The sequence below is a fragment of the Peromyscus eremicus genome, chromosome 14, assembly GCF_949786415.1.
Source record: "Peromyscus eremicus chromosome 14, PerEre_H2_v1, whole genome shotgun sequence".
In the NCBI taxonomy this organism is placed as follows: domain Eukaryota; kingdom Metazoa; phylum Chordata; class Mammalia; order Rodentia; family Cricetidae; genus Peromyscus; species Peromyscus eremicus.
Genome location: NC_081430.1, coordinates 79,325,260 through 79,352,955, shown reverse-complemented (window position 1 = coordinate 79,352,955; position 27,696 = coordinate 79,325,260). Strand labels below are relative to the sequence as shown.

At 45.4% G+C, this 27,696-nt stretch overlaps 1 protein-coding gene across 1 annotated transcript in view; it reads left to right on the top strand.

Moving 5' to 3' along the window:
• The first annotated feature begins 3,250 nt into the window (after window positions 1-3,250).
• Window positions 3,251-27,696, top strand: part of Slc8a3 (solute carrier family 8 member A3) — a 122,275-nt gene continuing 97,829 nt past the window's right edge. The window contains exon 1 of the mRNA XM_059279268.1: window positions 3,251-5,048. Coding sequence (XP_059135251.1) covers window positions 3,265-5,048 — 1,784 coding nt within the window. The 5' untranslated portion in view covers window positions 3,251-3,264. The remainder of the gene's footprint in view (window positions 5,049-27,696) is intronic.

The following is a 27,696-nucleotide window of genomic DNA, read 5'->3' as shown; positions in this document are numbered from 1 at the left end:
GTTTGGTCCTGGAACAATAGCATTAAAACAACAACAACAACAAGAATCGGCTTGGTCAGTGGTGCTGTCCCCTTACAGTCTAACGATACTGCAGCCAGAATCTGTTTCCTGAGGGGGCAGAGTGCAGAAAGAGAAAGCAGGCACCGAGGTTCTTTCTGCACCCCCAGACACTGGTGCAGGTGCTTACTAGCCAGGCACCTTTCTGACTTTTCCTTTTGCTCTTGCCTTACTTAGGCTTGCTTGTTTTCTCAGGAAACCAGCCTCCGATTCTGGCCCCGAGACAGGGCATTCCCCATGATAACCTGGCACCACAATATGTCTACAGGACTGAAGGGTAACTAAGAACAAGGCTCTCTTAAGTCTCCGCTGTGTAGAATAAGAGTGAGTCCTTGCCCTGTCGATCAGGACAACTATCTCCATGATGACCCATGTCCTTTCTCACCTGTGGATGCCCACCCACTTGGGGATGGTACCTCCTGTCACCCTGTGGGCTCTTGACTAAAAGCTGCTTCAGCTGTGCCCACCTCCATCTCCTCCTGCATGGGGCTTATGAGAATCCACCAAGTCAGAAGTTTTTAAAGTAGAGACCAGAAGGCAAATCCTCCTTTGTCCGCATTTCTCAAGGGTGAATGAGTGTCAGACCTGTAAATGGAGAATCTCTGTGGACATCACAGCTCCGAGAGCATTTTCAAGCTTTGGGTGTGATGCTGAACATCTTCAAGCACTCTGATCCTCCATGGTCATTTCATGACCCCTTATCCTCCAAGTGAGGTCAAGGACAGAGGCTCTAAGCCATTGTTACGATGATGATCAGTTCCTGAACTAGTGTGGGTCCCAGCACTTGGCTGCTGTTCTGGGCAATATGAAGTGGAGTTAATCTATAGCTCTTTGGAAGAAAGACCTTTGTCCTGGATATCCTTTGTCCAGGAGGGAATTTCTGTCTGTGAGTTTTAGGACTTTAAAGAGAGACTGCACAACCTCTAAAATCGAGTTATGATTTGTCTACGAGATCTTTATATATTTCCAAAGCAATTAGCTATAATTTAGATGATAAAATAGTTTTTGAAGAAGGCTGACTGATCTCTCTGGAAGCTTTTTTGGCGGCTACATTTATCTGTTTCAAAAGCACTCATTTTCCAAACACGGCTAACACCTACTCAGGATTCCACAGTAAACAGGGGAGACCCAAACCTTGCTCTTACGTCATCACAGCTTAATGGATAAGACATTAATCATCTAATACTAGGAAATAAACATACAATTTCTAAGTATTTAGAATGCCATAGAGGGAAAGAAGCCAATGAGAGGACATAGCAGAGAAACCGGACCGTTTTTAGCAGTCAGAGGAAATTTTTGTTTGTTTGAGAAAGTGACACCCCGTTGATACAAAGCATTGTCATGATTGGAAGGTACAAAGAAGAAATTCTCATTTCAGGCATGAATAATGGCACATGCAAAGGTCCTGAGGTAGATACGAGCTTGTATAATCAGGGTGAAATGAGGAAAGGGCATTGTTGAGTTGTGATGAGGGAGTGGCAAAGGAGGAAGATAAGGGAGGAGGGAGCGGCTAAGAGGCTTTATTGCTGGTCATGGTAGGGAATCAAGGATTTACACCAAGAGCAAGAAAAAAACTACGAAAGAGCTTCAACTGGGGGGTGGTGATATGCTTAAATCTGTGGTTTTATGTATGTGGGGGGCTGCTGTTTGTTTATTACTATGGTTGACTGGAAATATTTTTCAGTGGTAGGGCACTTGTCTAGCAAGTGTGGGGTCCTTGGTTCTCATCCCAGAACCCCAATGTTACTATGACTGAATGAGGAAAGCAGAATTGAGATTTTTTTCTCTGGTAAGAGTTGGAGTGAGGCTTTTAGTGAGAAGGTCACTGTAGCCGGTCCAGCGGATAAGGAACAATGGTGGGTTGAACCATGATGGTTAAGGCTGGAAAGAGAGCTACTAGAACTTCGTGCAGGACTGGACACAGAGCAGAGGGGAGGGGAAGGCTGGCAAGACTGACACCTGTTATAGCTGGGCAGGTGGGGGTGATGCTTTCAGAAATGAGAACCCAATGGAGAAAGAACAGCCAAAGCGGAAGATGGGGGCCTTGATGCCTTCAAGGGGCTGCACAAATGGAAGTCCACATCCCAGCATTACCAGCCACACTCCACAGGATTTTAGCAGCGAGGGGCAAGTGGATGACTCGCCTATAAAATCTACTGCTTGGTTGTTTCCCTTCCTGTTCTGTCCAAGTGAGCCAGGCAGTAAAGGACTTACAGCCACAAGCGAGCAGATGCTCGTAGCCTCGGTAGAACATACTGAGTGGCTTCTAGTCTCCTCAACACACAGTCATGACTCAGTGCTTTGGGCTCAACAGATAAGGCTGCATGCCACCCCCAAATATTCTTCAGGTCTTCACAAAACTGTTTATGAGAGCCGTCCACGTGCTTCATTAGTAACGATTTCTACTCCTTGGCCCCTTTCCATGTTTTCACTCAGAATTCAGTGGCTGAATAATCCGTAGCCTGTTCTAAGCGAGGTTTAATGGGAGGGCTGAGAGGTACAGTGGACAGGCACAGAGTTTTAGTTTAGCCGCGGTGCAGACAGCAGTCACTATGAAATGGATTTCATTATTTTTACAAGAAGCCTCAGAATTACTGGCTGCCTCCAGAAGTTTTGTATTTGAGGAAGGAGCTTTTACCCACAAGAGCTCAATTACACACAGAACAAGGTGGCCTATATCAGGGACCAGCCCATTAAAAACACAGCTCAATTCAGCATATACGCTGGCAAGCCCATGTTTTGCAAGATTCTTGAGCATGAAAGCAGGGCAAGGAAGAATGGGGTTTCTAGCAACAGAACAAGTGGGAAGAAAGACCCAGGGCATAAGGTCCTATTTTAAGTTGATTCTGGGGACAAGTGGAGTTACAGCTTCGGACTAGGAGGTATCACTTGGGTTTCCATTCCTAGCCTTGCCAGCTATTTCAAACCATTCTTCAACCGAGTCTCCACCAGATGGTTTTTTGAGGACAGAGAAGCTATTTGTGTCTCCCACTGACATCTATTTTTCCGAGTGAGAGACGGCCCCATGTGTCAGTGCCATATGTCAATCGAGGTGAACCATCCATTTGTGTTGGTGGACACCTGCCATTTGTTGCCCCCATTTTTTTTTCTCATGTCTTTTCCTGCCTCTCTGATTTTTTTTGTAGGTCTCGGGCCTGTCAGGAGGACCATTGGTGCTGTGGTGGAGCCAAAATCTAAGTCTTGTGTATGGCGTGGTTACGGTTGCAGCCTCTCACCTCTGCCTTCCTCCATTTTGGGCTGGTTACTTTTGTGCTCTTCCTGAATGGTCTTCGAGCAGAGGCTGGCAACTTGGGGGATGTGCCCAGTGCAGGGCAGAACAATGAGTCCTGTTCAGGATCATCGGACTGCAAGGAGGGTGTCATCCTGCCAATCTGGTATCCAGAGAACCCTTCCCTTGGAGACAAGATTGCCAGGGTCATTGTCTATTTTGTGGCCCTGATATACATGTTTCTTGGGGTGTCTATCATTGCTGACCGCTTCATGGCATCTATTGAAGTTATCACCTCCCAAGAGAGGGAAGTGACTATCAAAAAGCCCAATGGAGAGACCAGCACAACTACAATTCGGGTCTGGAATGAAACTGTCTCCAATCTGACCCTGATGGCCCTGGGCTCTTCTGCTCCGGAGATTCTCCTGTCTTTAATTGAGGTGTGTGGTCATGGATTCATTGCTGGGGACCTAGGACCATCTACGATCGTCGGCAGTGCCGCCTTCAACATGTTCATCATCATTGGCATCTGTGTCTACGTGATCCCAGATGGGGAGACTCGGAAGATCAAGCACCTGCGAGTCTTCTTTGTCACTGCTGCGTGGAGCATCTTTGCCTATATCTGGCTCTATATGATCCTGGCGGTCTTCTCTCCTGGTGTGGTCCAGGTTTGGGAAGGCCTCCTTACACTCTTCTTCTTTCCAGTGTGTGTCCTGCTGGCTTGGCTGGCAGATAAGCGACTGCTCTTCTACAAGTACATGCACAAAAAATACCGCACCGATAAACACCGAGGAATTATTATTGAGACAGAGGGTGACCATCCTAAGGGCATTGAGATGGATGGGAAAATGATGAATTCTCACTTTCTAGATGGGAACCTGGTACCCTTGGAAGGGAAGGAGGTAGATGAATCTCGCAGGGAGATGATCCGGATTCTTAAGGATCTGAAACAAAAACACCCAGAGAAGGACTTAGATCAGCTGGTGGAGATGGCCAATTACTATGCTCTTTCCCACCAACAGAAGAGCCGTGCTTTCTACCGCATCCAAGCCACCCGTATGATGACTGGTGCAGGCAATATACTTAAGAAGCATGCGGCAGAGCAAGCCAAGAAGACCTCCAGCATGAGTGAGGTGCACACTGATGAGCCTGAGGACTTTTCCTCCAAGGTCTTCTTTGACCCATGTTCTTACCAGTGCCTGGAGAACTGCGGGGCTGTCCTCCTGACGGTGGTGAGGAAAGGAGGCGATGTGTCCAAGACCATGTATGTGGACTATAAAACAGAGGATGGCTCCGCCAATGCAGGGGCTGACTATGAGTTCACCGAGGGCACGGTGGTTCTGAAGCCAGGAGAGACCCAGAAGGAGTTCTCGGTGGGCATCATTGACGACGACATCTTTGAGGAGGACGAACACTTCTTTGTGAGGCTGAGCAATGTCCGTGTAGAAGAGGAGCAGCTGGAGGAAGGGATGCCCCCAGCAATGCTCAATAGTCTCCCCTTGCCTCGGGCCATCCTGGCCTCCCCTTGTGTAGCCACCGTTACCATCTTGGATGATGACCATGCAGGAATTTTCACTTTTGAATGTGACACCATTCATGTCAGTGAAAGTATCGGTGTTATGGAAGTCAAGGTTCTGAGGACATCAGGTGCCCGGGGCACAGTCATTGTCCCTTTTAGGACAGTAGAAGGGACAGCCAAGGGTGGTGGTGAGGACTTTGAAGATACATATGGGGAGCTGGAGTTCAAGAATGATGAAACAGTGTAAGTAACCTTTTTGTATTTCATTCCTTGGTAGCCCATTCTGCATCACCTTTCTCTGGACTTCTCTCTGGACTCCTTACATGGCTCCATTGTGTTTGTGTTAATCTCACACTTTGCTTTCGTCACAGGTATGCAGGATCAGCAGACACCACTGGACATGTCCTGCTCCCAAGCCCTCCTTAAGTTTCCTATTTCTAAATTGTTTCTGGACAAAGAGTCCTGTGACAAGATCACAGGACACAGGGTGTTTTGTCCACCGAAACTCAAAATGATGGACGGTAGAGGGGTGGGTGAGGCAACAGAAGTTTATACAAGATCTTGGAGAGTGCTTTCGATCAAGCAAGAGCTGGGAAAGTACACAGGCTTCTCCTTCTCTCTTCCATCCCAAAGGTTATGCATTTGGAAACTTACTATTCTAGGGCAGTAATAGTCTGGTCATAATATCCTCAGGAAATAATTGGCATTGGTCCATTTCCCCCCCGGTATCACATTGCAGTTGTGCTGCCCAGCTAGGTTCCAGACACTACTCTTTCCATTTGGAAATTGAAAAATTGATTGAAACTTGGCAATGTCTTTAAATATCCATAAGCTATTTTGTGGAACAAGGCTTGTCTAACCTGAACGAGGCAAGTCGGTATGGCCAGAGTACTGGAAGCATCATAAAGAAGGAAAAGTCTTAGGGCCACTGTCTTTTGCCTCTAGGGTCAGGTATAAGCTATTCACTGAAGGAGATTTAGGGAAGAAAATCTGTCTTCTGTGTGGTCCTCTGTTTCACAGTCCAAGACTCCCCTGAACTATTTCACCCCTTCTTGGCCCATCCAGCCCATCAGAACCTGAGGAACTGCTCTTCTGTCATCTCTCTTCACTGGCTCTTCTTGCAAATGGGGCCCTCTGCATCTCTGGGTGCATAGATAGCATTGAAAAAACAATGGATGGATCTGTTAGCTTACACCAGGGTCAGCTTTTCACTGAAGCTTAGGAGGACACCAATGAAAAAGGGACCCTCTGCTGAATACCTACTGTTTCACAGCAGGAGACGGTGTGAAGAAGAGGTATAAAGGGGGATGTAAAACTGTTCCAAGAACCTGCTGCTTCTACTTGTAGGAAATGGAATCATTCAGAAACCAGAAGGGAAAGGCGAGAAGAACATCATGAAAGGGGGATCCATAGGCCCCAGGAAAGGTGTTCTTGGAGAATTTCTTCTCAGATCTATCCGTTGGGCAGCCACGGAACAACCTAAAAGGCTTTTGCCAGCAACATCTGGGTGACTCAAAGGAGTCTGCTGTTGTGTTTCCAAGTCTCTTCTGACTTTGGACAAGTCACTTAGTAATTGAAAGGAAACTCTCATATAAAGAGTGACAATGATTTCTTTGCCTGGAGGCAGGGTCAGATTATCATATACTTCCTTCCGGCTCTAAGATCTTCTGAACCCAATTTGTAGGCATTGAGTGTTGGTCATATTATCACTTGCTAACAGAATAGAGCAGGGGATACTGACTCCTGAAGAGAAATAGCCTTTGAAAAATTGATTTGTCAGAACACTGTTTAGTCGTTTTTGCTAGGGAGGATAATCATTTGTTAGCATAAGCAAAAACCTGCGCCTTCCAGGGAATACATGCTCTAAGGGTAATATTCATACATACAATTAAAGGCAGGCTCTCACTGGGAAGACAAACTTTTTTGTGTGAAGTTTCACACATATTTATGGTAATGTTCACATGTGAGTGTTCACTGTCAGGCATTAGATGACGTTGAATCTGCACAATTTCCTGTAAATTGGTTAGATTCAGAGGAATTCCCTTTCAATATTTATCTTCCATTGTCATAGACAGTTAGCTTGGGGGAGATCAGAAAGTGGGCCCTAATTTCTTTATTCTCTTAATAATCAGTTATCCATCTAGGGTCTCTGAGTATGACTACACCTTCTCAAAACTTGTGTGTGTGTGTGTGTGTGTGTGTGTGTGTGTGTGTGTGTGTGTGTGTCTTGGCTTTGGTGAACAAATTTATGTTTCCATCTATCCCTTTGCACTGCTGTTTGACCTCAGTATGGTTTGATCTTTTAGTCTTTCTTACTGCAAAAGCATGTCAGTCAATTGCCGTACAGCCATCTGACCCACCTTGCTTTAAGCTGTAGTTTTATTACCAGAGGCAGCATTGCTATGGAGTTGAGGAACCATGGACTCTGAATACTTTTGGTCAGAAGTCTAACTTCTCTGTTGACTTAACAACCATGTGAGTAAGAAAAACTTTACTACCTGTGATGTATGTAACTCTCGAACTGGTAAAACAGGAATAATATCTTTCTTGCAGTGCTTATTGTGATGCCTTGAGATATTCTGGTTATATGGCATGTGTTAAATAAACAAGGCTAGTAGCAGCAGTGTGATGAATGAACAGTATTTTCAGGAGACACTTCTGAGGGCATCCGGTGGCTTGGATCTCTATATGACTGTAATTAATGAGCATGCTGGTTTCTGGTCACTGTGAAGAGTCCTCACCTGAACTTATGAAATACTAGAGTCAGACAGGGCCTTTCACCTTCTAGGGCACTCGTTCCTAAACATTATTATCAGAAGTACACATTATGATGCAAAGGTCTAGGGTAGAGCTGGTCCCAATTTGTAAGTTAAGAGTATAAAGGTCTTGACCAAACCACAAGACCTAGAAATGAAAGCAGCTTTTCAAATGACTTGCTTAGTTGAGTCAAGAATGAATACTTTCCAGTTCCAGCCTTCAAACCCAACATAGCAGCAACCCAACTTTTACCAAGGCCTTGCTAATTGCAAAGCTATTCTGGGAACTGAGTTTGACACCTTCGGGTGCTTGGACAGAAGCTGAGTGATCTTTGGAAGAATCCCTCTTTTGACTCCTTATCTTTTGAAGCTTTGTTTGCCCAATAACCATCAAGCTTGGTGATACTGGAACTATTGCCTTGACTACAGTCATCTAGGCACTACCAAGCTCCAGGCAAGTCCATGCTCTATGAGGAATACTGGAGCTGAGGAAAAGGCTCAGTGAGTAAGCATGTTTGCTGTGACACCATGAGGATCTGAGTTTGAATCCCCAGAACACAAAAGATGAATGCATAGTGTGAGCACCTGCCATCCCAGGGCTCCTGTGGGGAGATGGAAGATGGAGACAGGAGAATCCCTGGGAGTTGGCAGGCTAACTAACCTGACATACACAGTATAAAAACAATAAAGAGGTCCTGTCTCAGACAAGGTAGAAGGTGACTGACAGCCAGGATTGTCTTCTGGGTTCCACACGAGCTCTGTAACTTGTGTGCTCCCACACTTACACACATGAATGCACGTGTGCACACACTAGATCCGGCAATGTTTCTTGTTTACTGCTTTCAGGTAGCATCATGGTATGATGGAAAATCCTGAACCCTGAAATCTGACAAATGGATATGAACACACCCCTCACTGGCAGCGTAACTTTGCATAGTGATGTCATCTGCTTGCTTGGGTTCTAGAGATTTTGTTGTTGTTGAAACAATAGAAATAATATGATCTGTCTCTGAGATAATGATAACTTCAAAATACAAATAGGAAAAATATGCACTCTTAGCACAGTGCCTTCTTCTAGAAGGTACTCAGTCATTCAACAAATGTTTACTAAATGTTTATTATGTGTTAGCTCATTACTCAGCACTGAGGATAGAAAAATGAGAAAAGCTGGCATTTCATCTCCCAAGGATCTTATATTCTCAGAAAGGAAGGATCAACGTATACACACAAATACAGACACACGGAAGAACAGTATGTTTGAGAAAGTATCACTAGAAAGGGGAACAAGAGCCCCCTACTGTGTGTGATAGACAAGCTCCTTGTGTGTGAGAGACACCACTCAAGTGTTTAGGAACCTTCACTAAGGACACAGTAGTGATAGAAGTGGGGTGAATCGGAAAAAAAAAAGAAGTGGGGTGGAAATTGGTGTGTGGTTGACTTACTCCTGTATTCAACGAACCCTTGACATTTTGTAACAGATACTACTGACATCTTCATGATCCAAGAGAATCCCCAGTTTTATGCCTATTACTACAGAATTATGGCTTCTGAGTCTACAGCAAACAGTAACAAAACCTCTTGGAGATATGAGTTTTGTCTGCATGCTAATTTCACTCATTAAACAAGCGACTGGCTCCTATATATCTCCAGTTCACAGCACGCTGCTGCAAAATAACAGGTTATTGCAGCTTACAGACCTTTGGGGGGTCTCTGGGAATAGTCAAAGCCACAGATGTCAACTATGCAAATGGCAGGACCTACTATAATTAAATAGCAGAGGCCTCCTTCAAGGAAGAGCACAGTATTGGCTGTGCTGCACATGTTCCAAACAAATTATATGTTAAAGCTGGAAGATATTTGACCTCTCATTTTACAAATTATAAAGCTGAGTTCAAAGAGTGAAAGGGAATTTTCTCAATTTCACATTAGATATGATGGAAAGCCGGGGTTTGGGGGGACGTCAGAAGCTGTCAAAGGTAATGTCCCCTTCAGCTTCAGACATCTCTGTTTTATTTTTACTCACCAGTAAAATGTTAGGTTTGGAAAGACTTTGGATGTGAAAGCTACTTTGGAAGTGCAAGTCTTGGAATATTATGTGACTAATGTCTTAACTAAGAATAATAATACAGCACAGACTATTTTTAATCTCTTGGTTCACCTTGAGACTATTTAGGAAGTAAGACCCTGAGCCAATGGAGTTTTTATTCTTAATAAAGGTTTGTCTACACTGGACTCTTCTGACTCCTAAGGTCAAAGTTTTCTCTTTTACTCCTAAGAACAAAAGCAAGGCAAGGCCAGTGAGTGAGGATCCTTCTTGATCTGATCTTTCCATCCAATTACTAGATGGTTTGTATCGGTTATATGTGTGCATTCCTTTCTACCTTTGGCTAGGTTTCCCCTGGCCTCATAAAGAAGGCAGAAGGCTGACATTTCAAGATGTTGTTTTCTTCTTCTTTTTTTTTTTTAAGTGAGAAATCAAGCTGTGCTTTCCACTCCAGTCTAAAGTCCTGGCACAAAGCCAATAGTACATGACTGCTAGCTGAAGACAGACCACTTGATACAGCAAGCCACACATATGTAGACTCTATGCCACTGAAGAACTTTCTGCAAGAATCAAACCATTTGAGGATTTTGCTAACTCACATCACATAAAGATTCTCATGTAGCATGATAGTCATCATTCGTAGAAGTTATATTCTTACCTCTTCCGTTCACTGAGTGTATGAGGAAGAATGAGGAGAGACAGGAACCAGCAGAAGTTTGGAGGAGGGATGGGGGGGATGGGCTGACAAATATGTGTAAAATACAATGATATATATTGGGAGAATGTCACAATGAAACCCATTATTTTATTTGTTAATGGGAAAGAACTTAACTAAAATTAAAGAAGAATTTAAAGCTAAAAACAAAACTTATTTGTTCCGGAAAATTTTGCTTTTCTAAAAACGTTCTGATCAGGACAGACTGGTACATGTTCAAGGTCAGCCAGTGACTTGCCACCTTCTCTGCTACGTGTCTGCATGTGTGGGTACATTATGGATAATCTGTCCTCGCATGAGCCCGGTCCAGTTGCCATTTAATGTCATATTAAATCCCTGGAGAAGCACTTAGTCGTGATCCAGATGACACTGCAGTGAGCCCCTGAGTTGGTTCTCTCAAAATAAGTGGCGTCTTGACAGCAACTTAATACTCCAAATATGGGGAATTTGACTGTAGAGCCGACAGTGAATACCTTCTGGTGTCTTCTCTCTCCCTAGTCCAGTTCCCCCAGTCATTTTGGTCTTGATTTATCAGCTGTTTAAGTTTCTCCTTGTGTAGCCCTCGTGACATTCATTGGCCCCTCCCCTGTCTCTAACCTTTTCTTTCTGGTTTGTGGTGACTCAGAGGACATGCTGTTACCAGCATGACAGCCCCTTCAGCAAGATGGTTACCTATTGTCTTGGCTGTAAACCTTCAGGCTCGTTCACTTTGCTTCCCTCTGGTACGTTAATCTGTATTTGGAGGTTATTTTCTTGTGCTTGCTCTTTCCTAGAAACATGCCCTGCTACGGCCTTTCTTGATTGATTGAATATGCTCCGGGGTCAGCCGAGCTTCTGCTGTGGTGTCCCTGTACTCAACAGCTTCCTCCTGAGTGCCTTCAGTCACTCTGCTCTCCTAATCTGATACTACTCCCAGCGTTCCCTCCATTCTCACTCTTAGCATCCTCACTAGGTTGCCCTCTGTCCCCTGGCTGATCTATGACTTCTAGTAAGCAAGGAGGAGCTGGGAAAGTACCGCTTTCAAAAGCCTGTCCTTTGGACAGCAACACTAGCTGTGTGATAGCACCAAGAAGATGGATGTCTCCCAGGAAACAAAGCTCCCGAGATGGTGCTCCTTCCTCCTTCACCATCAAGACTTTGCTTGTCTCTATGTGAGACAGAGAGATTTAATCATAAAGATCCAGCAGAGACGAGAGCTGGTAGCAGAGAGCCACTGGGGACTGACGCAACATGGAGGACTGCATTCTTGTTCTGATCTATTTCCTCTTGAGGCTGTGGCCTTAATCTCTCAGCATCCCTGTCTCTTGCCACCATGGCAATTTTGTTTATTACTTCTGGCACACTATAGAACCTGACAGACCAACAGTTTTCTCTCCAAACATACTTGCAGCCCTCTCCGCTGACCTGGAAAATTCTCTCCAGTCTTAAAGGTCAAGTTCTCTAGGGGGAATTGATCTTTTTAAAAATCTGACCATATAAAAAGCCACTGGCCACCACGTGTTTGTAGTCAAGTTCTTCCTCCTCCTCCCATCTATCTATACCAGCTACCTTTGTAACTGGGTGATGGAGTGGAAACACGAAGTTGCCATGAGAATTCCATGATGAGTGATCTAAAAAGTTGTATTGATAGATGGTGGGCAATGTCACTTAGAAGGGAGTCTCTGGCAAGACAGGCCCCTTATCCCCTCTAAACTAGCACAGTGTATAGGGTCTGTAGTAGAGCATTGATGTTATGGTGGGCTATGCTATGACAGTTAGCTAGAAGAAGGGGAGCACCCCAGACCTAAACAATGATTCCAACTGACAGCAGATAACACACCCAGGATTAAACAGGCTGGAACAGCAGAAACCATTCCCAGTGGGCGATGCTGAGGGGCACAAATTTCAAGGCTACCAAGGTCATTTCTCTCTTTACTGATCTGCCCTCTCCAGGACAGTGGCATCAGCAGATAATCCTCTCTCATTTTCAGTTACATTATTTGAGAGTGAATCACTTTCAAAGCTCTTCTTGGGTTTGAGTTTCCAGAGTAGCCTGTGTTCAAGACCAAGACAGAAAGTTGCCAAGCTTCTCCTGGCAGTCAAGTGACACTTCTTCAACCTCTTCCTCTCTACTGGATCCCTGCTGGACTAGCTGGACAGCTGGATTCAGCAGGAGCCAGCAGGAAAACCTTCTTCATCCTAGGAACTGCAACTTGAGGCCTTTCTAGGAACTCCTGGGAGCTATTCTCCATAAGTAGCACAGTGTGTGTTTCTACCAGGTGTCCAGGGCTGTGGAGGAAAATAGGACTCTCCTTAGAGTCAGCCCTGGGAAATTAGTGTAGCTGTCCCAGTGGGCTGTGTTGAGAAGGATCTGTGAGGTGATACTTGAGCTCAGCTGTAGGTATGAGAAGAATAGGCCATGTATCTGTCAATCCTGTTGCAGGGAGCAGAAGTAGAGAGAAATTCATGAGATAGATGAAGTAGGAGCTTACATCTCCTTGAGATGTGTTAATGGCTATTCTTTCTTTATGCTGGGCCAATCTCTCTCTTCTTTGTCTTTTGTAACATAGAACACTATGTGAATCTACAGAAGCATGAATTCCCATTGGACACGTGAAGCATATAGCTTTTAAAAATAAGACTGGAATCTTCCAGATCTCCTCCTAATGCACTAGGTTTCATAAACTAGATCACTGTTTGCCAAATTTCTTCTATCATGGGTCATTTTTACCATCTGCCATTTCTCTTAGGCACTTGTCTAGGGCATTCTGAGCTGGTAATTAATAATTGCATTTTTATACAAGATAGCAAAACATAACTAGTGTTACTGTCATGAGTTAAAAGCAGAGGGAAATGACATCTCAAGTAACCTTTGCGGACTGTGGAATCTATAGTATCTACTTTGGGGGCTGAGGAGAGAATGGAATGACCTCAGCCAGGTGCTGACTGTCAAAGGGATTGATGGGTGACAGTAGTTTTGAAAATAGTGGGTACTGATGCTGTAAAGTTGCTCTGGTGTGGTAACTCCACCGAGATGTCAGAATGATCTAGAGGAATGGGAATATTGTTGGTTCCTGGGCCTTACCGTTGGGGTTCAGAACTCTGGGAAATCTTATTATTGCTCCTGCTACTATTCTTATATAATAAAAGTTCTATTATTAGTGTAACAACACCAAATTCCACTTTAAGCATATAAGGATTTTGTGATAACATTAGGATGACTATTTGCTTTGTTCAGATTAGGTGAATTGCCCCAGAACATGGGTTTCTTTCTTTCTTTTTTTTTTTTTTTTTAGGGCTATGTATCAAACCATGCACCTTCTGATTCTAAACACATATTCCTTCTGCTCTACCACATAGTTTAGTACTGGAATAAGGTCATCAAGCTGAAAGCAGCCCTTTTCTTCTATCTCACACAGAGGAAACTAAGAGTGCACTCCACACTTCATTCCCCATTCCTCCCCCCCCCCCCCCCCCCCGGTGTGTGTGTGTGTGTGTGTGTGTGTGTGTGTGTGTGTGTGTGCCTGTGTGTGCCTGTGTGTGTGTATGTCTGTGTGTGGTGGTGGTGGTGGTGGTGGTGGTGGTGGTGGTGGTGGTGGTGGTGTTTGATCCACGCATGTGAGTGCGCAGGTATGGGTGCTGAGGCCACAGAAGGCTTTGGTCTCCTCTCCTGTCTCTCTCTCTTGCTCTCCACTTTGTTGCTTGGAGACAGGGTCTCTCACCGAACCAGGAGCTCGCCATTTTGGCTAGGCTAGCTGATCAGCAAACTCTCGGGAGCCATCTGTCCCTGTAGCTCTCCGCCATTGCTGGGGTTACAGGCGTGCTCAGTCATGCCAAATTTTTCATGTGGGTACTGGGGATTTAAAAATTACATCCCTGTGTGTAGCATGAATCTCAAAGAGTCTTATTAGTAAAATCAAACCTGAAGCCAGTTATTGGGGTGAATTGCTGGAAGATCAGAGAGACAGAACAAGCCACAGCTTCCTCACCTGGCCAACTTCTCAGCTGATCCTGTTTCCTCAGATTGGAAGCCTCTGTGTCCTTATCTCTGAATGGCTCTCAGCTGAACTGTGCTGTTCAAAAGCCTGAATGCTTAACCAGCCAAATGCTTCTAGTTTCTGGTATTCACACCTTATATATCTTTCTGTTTTGGCCATCGCTCCCTGGGATTAAAGGCGTGAGTCACCATGCTTGGCTGTAATCTTGAACACATGGATTTCTGCCTCTGGAATGCTAGGATTAAAGGCATGTGCTACCACTGCCTATCCTCATGTTTAATATTGTGGCTGTTCTGTCTCTCACCCCAGATAAGTTTATTAGGTTGCACAATATTTCAGGGAACAAAATACCACCGCATTTCCCCTTTTTCTGTCTAAAATAAAAAAGCCTATAACTAATACAAGAAAAATTATATCCAATAAGTATATACAATATACAGTCAAAAATTACATTAACAATGTCTAGTCCATTAACATTTGACAGATTCAGACAAAAAACTCCATTGTATGTATTAACAATGTCCAGTCCAGTAACATTTGATAAACTCAGACAAAATTTTTCATTACTTATCCTATTTAAAACAAGTAGTTCCTTTTTAAAAGTAGATTCAAAATTGACCTTCTTATCTTATCATCTGTGCTTGCAGAGCAAGCCCTCTGACCTACTGAACCATCTCATCTCCCTAGCCTCCCCTCTGCAGACTTTTCCCCCTTCTCAATAGCAAGAGTTGCTGGCTACCCAAAGCAATCTCAGGGTGGGAGAAACGCTAACCATGCTGGACAGATTACCAGACCCGACTCCAAGCTGTATTATCGAGCTTCAGAATGAAAAAAGAAATAGTGTGGTTTGGCACCAAAACAGACATGTACACTAATGGCTTCTTTGCTTTTAATTCTGAGACAGGCTGGGCCTAGGGAATTAGGCAGGGCCCCAACAAACTCTGCAACACCTAGCCTAGACATCTGGATTCACAACCTTGACACAGTTCACGTACTTGCTCAAGTTAATCGTCAGAGGTTTCTTTTTTTTTGGTTTTTCGAGACAGGGTTTCTCTGTGTAGCTTTGCGCCTTTTCCTGGAACTCACTTGGTAGCCCAGGCTGGCCTCGAACTCACAGAGATCCGCCTGGCTCTGCCTCCCGAGTGCTGGGATTAAAGGCGTGCGCCACCACCGCCCGGCTCCCCAGAGGTTTCTTAATTTCACCCTTTTTATCAGCAGATCTTACCAAGAGATGAGGCAACGATGCCAGGGATGATGCCTGTTGCCAGGGAAAGGACCTTGTAGTCAGATCCACAGGATTTCCTTGACACAGTCCCCATGGTGTCTGAAGGCAGCCAGGACCAAGGACTAGAGGGAGTTGAAAACAAGGGGGAGTGGCTAGGGCTTAGGTGGAACTCCAGGAGAGCCTATGACAGCCCTCCATATCAGTGAGGCCAGGAGAGGCCAGAGGAGGCTGTCAGTTACTTACTGTGTAATTGGAGAGTTCATACTGGGGGCTGAGCAGTAAGAACAGATGGTCCCTATCCTCAGGGAGGCCATGGTCTGGTGAGAAAATGGTTCTGTGGCATAGTTGCCTCTTGTACAAAAGAAGCACCAATGGCTGAGGTCAAACAGAGGCAAACTCCCCTCTGTCACCAGTTTGGTGTCATTCATGGTGTCCTGCCTGCTCCATTCTTCAGTTGATTCAAGACATATTAGAAGGAATAACTCACTGGCCTGGGCTGAGGGCGGCATAGACAGACACCAGAAGGTGCTGGCTTCAGAAGTAAATGGTTCTCATGTAGTCCACATCCTTGACCACAGTAGCACCTGGCTCTAACCCCCATGTCTACATGGCACAGAGATGCACTTAATGTCTGTGGAGTAAGTGAATTAATATCTGAGTGAATGGATGGGTGAGTTCATGAGTAGATTCCTGGCCCATCCACTGTCTACGGATCACTTACAGGTTGCTGAAAGTTCAGGGACGAGGCTCCGATTGGATCATGCCTCTTGGGCATGAGGACCAGGAAGTGCCCTACAAATGTCCACTTTCTTTCTATCCCTTACCACTCCCTCTCCCAAGTTCAGCAAAACCCACAGAACCCTCTGGATACTGGCATGCCTGAACACCCCCACAGCCTGACATCTGTGTGGTACCAGCTCTTCAGAGGGATAGTGTCTGTACTGCTCTGCTAACCCTGAGCACTGGCAGCCTTTTAATCTCAGGAGACACCCTGACAAATCAATTAAGCATTTCCTCCAGGGAGCGTGTAATTATGTCCTATCTGGGCCTTGTAATGACAGCATCCTGCCGCTGCAGAGGGAGCTGTCCTGCTCAGCTTCCTAGAACCATTCCCTGGGAGGAAACTAATCTGCTTAGGCCAGATTGGACTCAGTAGCACTGAGTATCTATCCATGTAGCACTTCCTGACTATCTCTGAAGCCAATCCTACCATGAGAACAGGCCTGTCCCGGGGAGGAACACAGTGTTTTTCTCAGTCTTGTTTTGCTCCTGGTCATACACTAGACTGCTCAGAGTTGTTCATGCTAGCAGTGAAGAGAGTGGGAGAACTCTGTTCTCTTCCCATAGTCTGCCTCCTTGGCCCCCTCCAATCCTGTTAGGGTTTGGAAGAAGATTAAAAAACATTTAAAGAATTTTTTTGCCTATTCTCTGTTAGCTTGAAGGGAAACGGTATAATACTGGCAGAGTCCCTAGCAGCCTTTCTCTAATAATTCAAATCAAACTTCGTATTAGGCTGAAGAGGAAGTTGCCTTAGCCTTCTATGTGATTTTTCTTGGCAGTTTGGCTCCATTTCTCCATGGGCCTTTAGGTGGAGGGGTGGCTTCTCAGTCTGTCATGGACAGTATTCAGAGGCATCTAGTGTCCCTGCCATACTGAGAAGGTAGCTTAGGTCTATTTGTCTCCCATCTTCAGAAATGCAAATTCTTTTCTTCCCATTATGGGGGGCGGGTCTGCCCAAAGTACCTATGGTAAGCTGTACTGGATTCACTAGTGCATACCCCACTCAAATTCATGCTCACGTAGCACCTCAGAAGGGAGCCTTATTCAGAAGTCCGGTCTTTGCAGTGCAGTTAGCTATGATGAGACTGTACTGGGATCCTGATAAAGATGCCAGGTGAAGACACACAGAGAAGCAGGCCACACAACACAGAAACAATGATAAAGTGATGCCAACAAGGGACCCTGGGCAGTTACCAGTAAACACAGGGAGCCAGGAAAGTAGCACAGGTCAGATCTTTCTTATGGCCTCTAGAGAAATCCACTGCATGTGTGTGTATGAGTCAGGGTCGTCTGCTGTAACAAATAATCTGAGAAGAGAAGCTTCAGGGAGAACATTTTTTATTTTAGCTCACAGGTTTGTAGGATTCAGTCCGTAGCTGGCTGGTACCATTGTTTCTGAACGATGGTGATAAAGAACGTAGTGGTGGATGGACATGACAGAGAAAAGATGCTCGCCTCATGGTAACCAGGAAGCAGAGAGAAATAGACAGGCAAGGGCCAAGGCAAGATTTCCTCTCCAAAAACCCACCATGGACCTGTTCTTCCCAACCAGACTCCACTTCCTAATAGCTCATTCAGTGTGAATACATGATGGATTAACATAACTATAAGGTTATGCCTCCATGATCCAGTCTGTTCCCAATGATTGGATCTACCAGCTAACCATAGAGCCTACGGCACATGAGTCTTTAGGGGGACAGTTAGTATCTAAATGATATCACCCTGCTGTTACTTACCTTGATGTTGGATTTCTAGCCTTCAGACCTGAAACAAACAAACAAACAAACAAACAAACAAATTCCAATTGCTTGAAGCCAGGTATTGTAAATCAGCTACAGAGTCGAAGAATATATTCCCTGTACAGAGCCTCTCCAGACTTCACTACGCACATGTCCAACATCACAGCTCTGGACTGACAGGAAGAAAGGCCACCTGGGGAAGAGTTTGCTGTCTCTCAGAACACTGATCCTCAGGACGCATGACAGGAGGAATTCAGAACTCTCTTCACTAGCTTTGCTAGAGACAGGCTCTCATTGCAAACCTCTTCAACTCCTGTTTGCAAATAAATGGATTTCACCAAAAATGAAAAGACCACTTTGTTTGAGTCACAAACCCAGGTCTGTTTAGTTACTTAGTAAGAGCAGTTATAATGGCCTTTTCTTCTACCATCTGATTCCCTTATCCCTGGTCCCTTCATAGTCCTTAAACTGTGTCACCTTTCTTAAGCAACTGCCAACAGCTTCAGACTGTGATCCAAAACAGTGTGATCATTTCTGCTCATTTACTCTTCTCGACAGCTGAAGTCTGGACCACTGGGTATATAGCATCCTTCAGTGGAGAAGTCTTTCATCTTGTAGCAAAGTGTAGTGGCACAGGCTTATAATCACAGCAGTCAGAAGGTTGATACTGAGGCAGGAGGATTAGGAGTTTGAAGCCAGCCTGGGCTACATAATGAGAACCTATCTCAGGATAAAGAAGTATTTTATCTGCGACAGTAGAGGTAAAGCAGGGCCAGTTCCCCAGTCTTTCTCTCTTTGGAGTTATTTGGTGCCTCAAAGCTGGCCCCGAACTGCACATGTGTTGCCTACTTCTCAGGAAATGAAGGTGTTGCTGGTCTTTCCTGCAAAAAGATGAGCTTGGCTTAGGTAAAGCTGAAAATGCCATGAGTAAGCTAGGGACAAGCACAATTGTCTGTGATGAGAAGGCATTGCTGACAGGTGCAGGAGGACCCTGGTGGTCCATCTCCATCGTCAGCCTGACTGGATTTAGGCTCACGTGGGAGATCCACCTCTAAGCATAGCTGTGAAGTATTTCCAGAGAGTTTTAACTGAGGAGGGGAAGACCCATCCATAATGTGGACAGCACCATCCTCATGGCATGGGGTCCTAGACCTAGTAAAACTGGGGCAAAAGAGAAAGTGAGTTGAGGGCCAGCATTCATCTCTGCCTGTTTCCTGACTGTAGACACAATATGACCAGTGGCTTCACACTCAGGCATCACATCTGCTGGGCCATGATGGACTGTGTCCCCGTGAATCATGAACCGAGACGAATCCTTCCTCTTTGAAGTTGGTTTGGTCGGGTACAGTTAGAAAACAAACGCAAGTACCAGATGTGTATCTAGGAGCAAGGAGACAGACGAATGCTGCTTTATATCTGTAACAGAGATGTCACCAGGAACTGAACTGTAAATGCAACTGTGTGTGCTGAAGCACATGTGAGCGTGGAGGTAACACAGGAGCACAGCTAAACACGTGGGGCCATTGTCAGACCAGAGGAGATGGAGTCTCCAGTTGGCTAGTTCAGGTTAATAATCCAGAAAGAGTTGCCTAACCTCTCACTTTACCTATTAATGTAATGTGGATAGCTCAGGACCTTTGTGAGTTTGCAGGCAGTCAGCAACACTAGACACTAAGTTTACCTCAGTGTCTAGTCTCAACTAACCGCCAGGGTGTGGTTCACTAAGCATTAGTTAAGAGACTAGTAGAATCTTGGCCATGTCCCAGCCTCTCTGACCTACCTGGGCCAGCATCTTGCTCCAGCTTGCCTCCGTAATTGGATTCCCTACCTGTGCCCAAGGTTAGCTTTTAGGAACAGATAGTTGACCTAAAGATAGAAAGTCAGAGCACTGTCTGGAGGAAGGTGGAGGGAAATGTCATTATCTAGGCTTTCTTTGACAATGTCAGGGAACATGACAGGCTGCTCCCCAAGGCGAGAGCTGCCCCAGGCCAGGGCTGAAGGTGACCCTGAGGTTGACTTGTCTGCATCCTGATGTGGAGTTTAAGGTAGGAAGTGCAAGAGAATAAAAGGAGATGGAAGAAGGCCAGGGGGCGGGGATGGGCAAAATCTTTCTTGTCTGAAAGGTAATTAGATGTAAAACCATTCTCTAGTGAGACTCTAAACTGGAACAGCTACATTAATTATAGGCCAGGGTCCAGCGGGCCCTATGTATGTCTGAGTACACAGTATAGATGTCTCTTCCTAGACCCCAGCTCCATGGTGTGTACCCTCCACCCAAGCCTGTTGATGATCAAGTGACTCCGTGAGAGCATTATGGCTGCAGAGTCACATTGATGGTCTTGTGTGATGAAACCCTGGAGATTGAAAGGCCTGTTCTTGATGGCTAAGTCATCTGCAGTAAGACCTTCTGCTTTCCTGTGGCCCCGGTTGATGGTGTACAAAGTGTCAAATAACAATAACGTCATTCATTTAGTATCTCATCCCTCGCAGGTGTATCAAGCGGTACGGCAAGTGTGTGGCATAGTACTTAGGATTTTACACGGAATCTCCAGTGGCACAGCCTGGACCCCGTCCTGACCACTCTGCCCATGCTCGTGCTTCCACAGCCCATCTTGTCACCTAAGCAAAGTCGGAAATGTGAAGGTTAGCCTTGAGGTTTCACAGGCGCCCTTTCTACCGCTTCAAAGGACCCTCGCCTGAAATTTCCTGGGCTTGGAGTATAAACGCTGTGTCAGTTACTTCTTGTAATGGAAAGCAACTTCAGGAAGGCAAGCTATATTTTGACTCACAGTTGGAGGATGCAATCTCTCATGACAGGGGACCTCACAGCAGCAGGACTGGGGAGATGCTGGTCACATTGGGTCCCCAGTCAGGAGTCAGAGAGAGACAGATGGTGCTACTCCATATGCCTTCATTCACTCTGGGATTCCAGTCCATGGAACAGTGTCACCCACGTGCAGGCTTGGTCTTCCCACCTCATTAAACCTTTCTGGGGGTGCGCTTCTCCAGTGCGCTCAGAAATGTGTCTCTTAGGTGATTCTAAATCCCTTCAAGCTGTCAACCAAGGTGAGCCATCACAAGTGCTGTCACTGACATAGCTCCTCTTGGCTCTGAACACCTTGTGTCACCAGCTCCCTGCCTCGATAGTGTCCCCCCCCCACATGTTTTCCCCACTCAAGAAGTCTTTCCCCCACTAAATATCTGGCTTCTGCCCTGCATCTAGCCACTGTCTTGTCACTGGTCTGGGGACTGGTTAAGCCTTGTCCCTGCATGTACTTGTTGAATCATATGTATTTGCTATTGATTGTTATGCCTACATTGTGACCCCAAAGAGACCACCGAAGACCTTGGATGTCCAGAATGCAACAGCAAGGTTTATTCTGTAGATACAAGTCTAGACAGGGAACTCATTCCTACACCCAATACAGTGAGGCAGGGAGGAGTTCCTCTTTCTTTGTGTGGCTAGCTTTTTAAAGGCAAAACCCACAAGCCCTTCATGGGGGTTGGGGAGTTTTGCACGGGTGCAACTCAGATTGGTTTATTTTTATCTCTGTTCTCTTTTAATTGGGTGAGGGTATGTAACCTTTGAATTTACTGGTTGGGGGTTACTATTATCATTTTGAGGGCAGTCCAGCAAAAGTCCCAGGCTTTGTCTTTGAGCCGCTATGGTGGCTGCCTGGCCAAGCATGTACTGACTGTGGGGGCTGGCTCAGTGGTCCAGACTCTGTCCTTGAGCTGCCATGGGAGCCGGCTGGCCTAGCACGTCATGCACATAACTCTAAGTTGATGAGGGGCCCCAGACAGTAAACATCTGGCTGAACTTTGAGCAGTCAGAGTACATGCAGAAAGGGAGCGACTGCAAGGACTATGTCTTTTGTTCATGGCCCTCCCAGAAACTGCTTGCTCAAGTCTCAGGAAACTGAAATTGAGGCCTGATCTCTGAGAGAAGACTGAGCAGCCTGTTATAGCATCTGCTTGGTCCTTTCATTGATGTGCATCAAAATTTTGGTCACAATGGTGATTTATTTTGCATTCATTCAACATTGGAGACCCAGTGTTTCTCCCCAAATCTTCTAATGGCTATTTCCTCAGCAAGAAAAGATCAAATACTACCAGCCCTCACCTCTCAACACTGAGTGGCTCCCTCCCCTTTTCCTGGACACTTACTGTCACCATCCAAGACTAGGAGCCCTCTTTGTGTCAGACCTCAGCTATTGCATCTGAACGTCTTCACATCCCTGTACACCATCTCTCTTCCCAAGTGCTAACCAATGAACAAAGAGGCAAGCAAACAGCTGACCAACTGTGGCACCATGTGGTATAAAGGGAAAGAGCATCTCTTATGGAGACAGGTGGACTTGTGTGTGTGTGCCCTGACTCCACCACCTCTCAGAAACATATATTAGTTTTCTATTGCTGCATCATTTATCACCACGAACATTATCTATTATCTATCAGTTTCTCTGAATCAGTTTCTGGGTACAAATTATGATGCCAGCTAGGGCTGTTCTCTCATCTGAGTCTTGGAGATCTTTTTCCAATCTCAGGATTGTTGGCAGAAGGAATGGAATCCCAGCTGTAGACCTCATGGCTTGCTTTTTTTATGTTCATCGACAGCAAGAACCTCTTACTACTTTTAAAGAAATCATCTAATTAGTTAGGCCCATGTATGGTATTTTCACTTAAAGTCAAGACTGAATCGTCAGATAATTAAGGACCCTATTATCTGCAAAATCCCTTCACCTTCGCTGTGTAACAGAGTCATGGCATATAATTATTATCAGATTTACAGGTCTCACACTTGAATGGGAAGATTGATTTTTCAAGGCATGCATGTGGGAAGAGGCAAAGGCACCCCAGGTCTTGGTAGAATTCTGCCTCCTCTCCTGTAGAACATCAAGTAAATTGACTCATCTCTCTAAAGCTAACTTCATTCCTTGGAAAAAAGGACAATACCAGCCACACAGGATTATTATAAAGTATATACAAGATGCATTAGTCTATTTTCTGTTACTTTAACAAAATGCCCATAGTAGGTTAACCTTACAAAGAAAATACATATATTTAGCTCATACTTTAGAGGCTAAAAGCCTAAGTCAGGCACCCTGGTGATTTGGCCTCTGGTGATGGTCCAGCATTGTATGGCTTCCTGGTAGGAATGTAAGAGGGGAGAGTTTACACTGTAATTCAGGAATCCAGAGAGAGATTCAGGGACCAGGCTCAAGTTTTTACAAAAACTCACTCTCAAAAAAAATCTCAGGAAGTATCAGGAAAGCTACCTTAGTCACTTCTGAGGGTGGCTCCTCGAAGACCCAAGGACCCCCCCCCCCAGTCTCACCTCTCCAAGATGTCACCACCACTCTCGTTGCTGTACAGGGGAGACCATTGGAGGACACAGCCATATCCAAACTGTGACGTGAAGTTTCCCAGTTCCTTCCCATTGTTGCTCACTTATTCTGTAGCCTCTGTGCTGAGAAATAGAAAACCAATCCAAGGAGCCGACATGATGCAAAAAAACCAAAAAACAAAAAACAAAAAAAAAAAACCCCACCAAAAACCATAGTTGGACCTCATTCATCACTGTAGTTATATTTTATACAGAAAGTTGCTTCAAATGTTTAATTAATGCATAGTAAAACATTACTTCTGGAAGGAGTACTGGGTTAGGATCCTGTGAGCCTCTGGTCACAACATCTTTAACAATCAGTGCATAACCTTGTCCTGTGTGCATTTCTGTTTAAAGACTCCTTATTTCACAGACACTGTTGATTCGTTAGTTAACACATGGATAACAACTCCAGCTCATACCTGAACAAAGCTTATCTAATGCAGGTACTTTCTCCTATGGTGACATCATAGCCTTTTGCACTTAATAATGCTTGTAGAAATTCAGCCGTAGTGCTGGAGAGATGGCGCAGTGGATAATAGCACTGGTTGCTCTTCCAGAGGACCCAGGTTCAATTCTCAACATGCACAGGGTGGCTGACAACCATCTGTAACTCCAGTTCCAGGGGATGTGATACCCTCTTCTGGCTTCTGTGGGCGCCAAGGATAGACATACATGTAGGCAAAATGCTAATACATATAAAATAAGAACAAAAGAGATTTGGCTGTATGTTTGACTAGTGGAAAGAGAGGTCTTTTTGAAGAAGACATACACCCCCACACATGAAAAAATATGAAAAGTATGGCACAGCACAGGCTGCAGAAGGGACAGGAGCCAAGACAGGAAGGGAATGTCACCTAGACTGGCCTCAGTGGAAAGACTCAGGCCAGTCAGATTTTACAAATATGTGAAAGTATGTGTAAAAGGAATGGACTACTTTTTCCTGAAGTATTTTTCTAGCATTATTTGTTTGTGAGATAGGGTCTCCTGTAGCCCAGGCTAGCCTCACACTCACTATGTACCCGAGGATCGTCTTGACCTCCTGATCCTCCTGCCTCTACCTCCTGAGTGCTTGCAGCTGTGTGCCACTGTGCTCATATATATGCTTTTGTCTGCCCCGCCCCCAAGTCCCAGTGAACACATAAAGGAGCTAAAGCCAGGACCCTCCCCTTTCCCCCGTTGAACCTCTGTAGAGAAGAGTTGTTCCCCTTGGTATGTCTTACAGTTCTCTAAGCACCCACTTAAAAGGGGGAACCAAGTCAGCATGAATAAAAAATAAAATAAAATGAAACCACCTGTACCAGACACTAGGGCCTCAGATGAAACACGCTGGAAGGTCTTCTGAAGACGGCACTCACACCCCTGCCTTGCTGCAGACCCAGATTCCTGCCAAAGACAACTCACATGGCCTTGTCAGTATTACAGATCTTCCTCTGCCCAGAGTCAGGAGACGTGCTCAGCATGTATTCAGCAGAATGCAGAAGAGGCTGTAGGCCAGGGCCCAGAGCTGACTCTGGCTGTGCCAAACAAGATGCCTTTGCCTTTGTCCCCTGCCTGTGTCGAAGATGGCAGAGGCAGGCCACTGGTGGTGGCTTTGGAACCATTCACACTGTTTCCGAAGACCTTAATCCTGCACATTCTCTCCTTCCCATGCTTCTGTCGCCTGGGCCTCCCTCCTCTTCTCTTTTTCCCTTTCCCCCATTGCTTTACCACGAGCTTCCCTGAGCCTTGCGTTAAGCCCCCTCATAGCTGGCATTGGAACCTACCCACCACCACCCCCTCTCCTCTGCTGACCACAGATCTCTAGGGCTCGGTGGCACAGCTGTGTGCTGGGGTGCAGCAGTCAGAGAGCCAAAAATGGGGCCTGGGATTGGGTGTTGGGGACAGAGTGCTGCCGCGGTTATCTGAGGAAGGTGAGTTCATTTGTTTCTTTTGTGCGCCCCCTCTTCCCACACACACTTTTACTACACCAAGGGAAAACAGAAAACAATGATCTGTTCGACAGTGGGGCTATCTTTGGGTACTAAGCCTGCCATCTGTGGAGAGCCCTCCTATATAATCAGTTGGCAAAACAGAGCCGAAGCCTGTGTTTTGTAGCTGATACAGCAGAGCAGCATCTCCTGTGAGAGGGCTGGGATGTCTGTTTCCTCCACTAAAAAATTAAATAGCAAAGCTGATTCCATATTTAGGAGCTACGCTTTAGTGCAGGTGTGGGTGTGTGGGTACCAACCAAATCCAGCTGGTATCACTGTCTGTTCTCTGTGTGATGTATTGAATTTAATAATGGAGGTATATGAAATGCAGAGTGATTTAAGGGCTCTGCATAAAATTGCTATGTGAAAGACTTGCTGAGGGATGTCTCCCAATACTTCTCCTTCAATTTTGAGACCAAAGAAGCCAACCATTTATAAAAAAAAAAAAGCAAACCGATAAATTGAAAGAGCGATTCATCCAAGGCTTTCTGTGCTTCATCTGAAGCATGTTTTAGGATAAGAACTGTGAATTTTTATTTCCCCAGTCAGCAAATAAGATCTGTGAGTACTTAGTAAGTTCAGGGCACGAGGCTAAAAGGGGTCACCAAATGTCCTCATTTAGCAAAGCCCAGCTGAGCGCCCGCTGGTGCCAGCACTGTGCCTGAGCTGTCCTAAGAAGATTGATGTAAGAGAGCGTCAGGCCTGAAAGAGCTGTTTGTCAGCGGCTGCCATACAAATAAGACAACAAAAATGATGCTGCCATTTTAGAAACAGTTGCGACATCCATGGAGTTTGCAGATACATTAGGACAGGAACACATGAACCTGCCTGCACGAGGAAGCGACTGTCGATGACGGTCACAGAGGGATGCAATTGACAACAGAAATACACAGACTGTAATGGCTGTAAAAATTCATTTAAAGAGATCATTATGAGCTGGGAACACTCCAAGAGACCTCCTTTTGGAAGTGGGTTGGGAGCCAAATCTTGAAGGGTGAATTACTTTTGTTTCTTACGTCCTATAAGAACGTCTTTGTGTTAATTGGAGGCGAATGGACTGAGGTTGCGGGAACGTGGAGAAAGGTTTGTCTGATACCCAAATCCAGTGTTTTTAGCCACATATAACTTTCTGGTCCACATTGTTTGAGGCCCTACTGTGTGCTGAGTTCTCTGACACACAGTAGGTATACAAAGAAGAGTCAGACACAGTCTCAGCCCCCTGGTCAGAAGACAGAGGGAGCCAACACAATAAGATGGGTTCTTTAGGAGAGGAATAGCCACAGTTTGGGAGGTACTTATAAGAAGGAATTACTAACGTTGGTGGTGAGGAAGTGAGAGGAGGCCTGGGTAAAGGGAAGGGATTCACAAAGTAGAGGCAAGCACTAAGACTGCTGCCACTGGAGAGAGGGAGGCCATTGGGATGCATCTGCGACCCCAGGACAGCACCAGGCAGGCTTCGTTTTCAGAGAGAACTGGTTGGTAGGTAGCAGGGAGTTACCCTGGGAGGTCGGCCTTGGAGAAGAACAGAGAGAGCTCATGTCAGAAAGGTGATAGGTCCCTGGGGATGGGACGTAATATTCAGGAAGGCTTCCTGGGGAGGGGTGGAATTACTAAAAGGATAATATTTAACTTCTGGAGGCATGTATTAATCGACTTGTGGTATTCACTAAAAATAAGGTTTCTTTCATCAGAGTATCACCCAGTGTTTCTGTCCATCAAAGTCTGGGAATAGCTTGTTTTGCTGAGATGTTTAAAGGTTAGGAGAGGGGCCATGAATTCTTTGGTCCTGTTGAAGAGGCCCACAAAGCTTACAGTCCATTGATGAATTGTTGCTTTAGAGCCCTGTTACGAAGCTCTATGGCTAGAGGGTTTAAATCTCCATACTGTCCTTTATCAGCTACACAACGTCATGGCAAGTAACCCACCCGATGATCACTAGAGCACAGGGGGATGATGGGGCTTGAGAGACAAATTTCAACTCTTGAATCTTGGATTTTCCTGTTGCTGGCTATGTCATTCTGAGCAGTGTATTTAATATGGCAACGGCTCCTCTTCTACCCATATGAGAGGTATCCTTGTATCTGCATGCAACTGTGCAATAATATCTGAATAGCATAAACATAATACCAGTGCTAAGAGTGGGATGGGGGACTAGTCTCAGAGGTTTCTATGCTCACTTGACTCCATTGCTTTTGGCCTGTAGTGAAACAGAATGCATGTCGGGAGCATATGGTGGCTTAAAACTGCTCACTCACAGTGGGCAGGAAGCAGAGAAAGTAAAGCTGGAGGAAAAGGT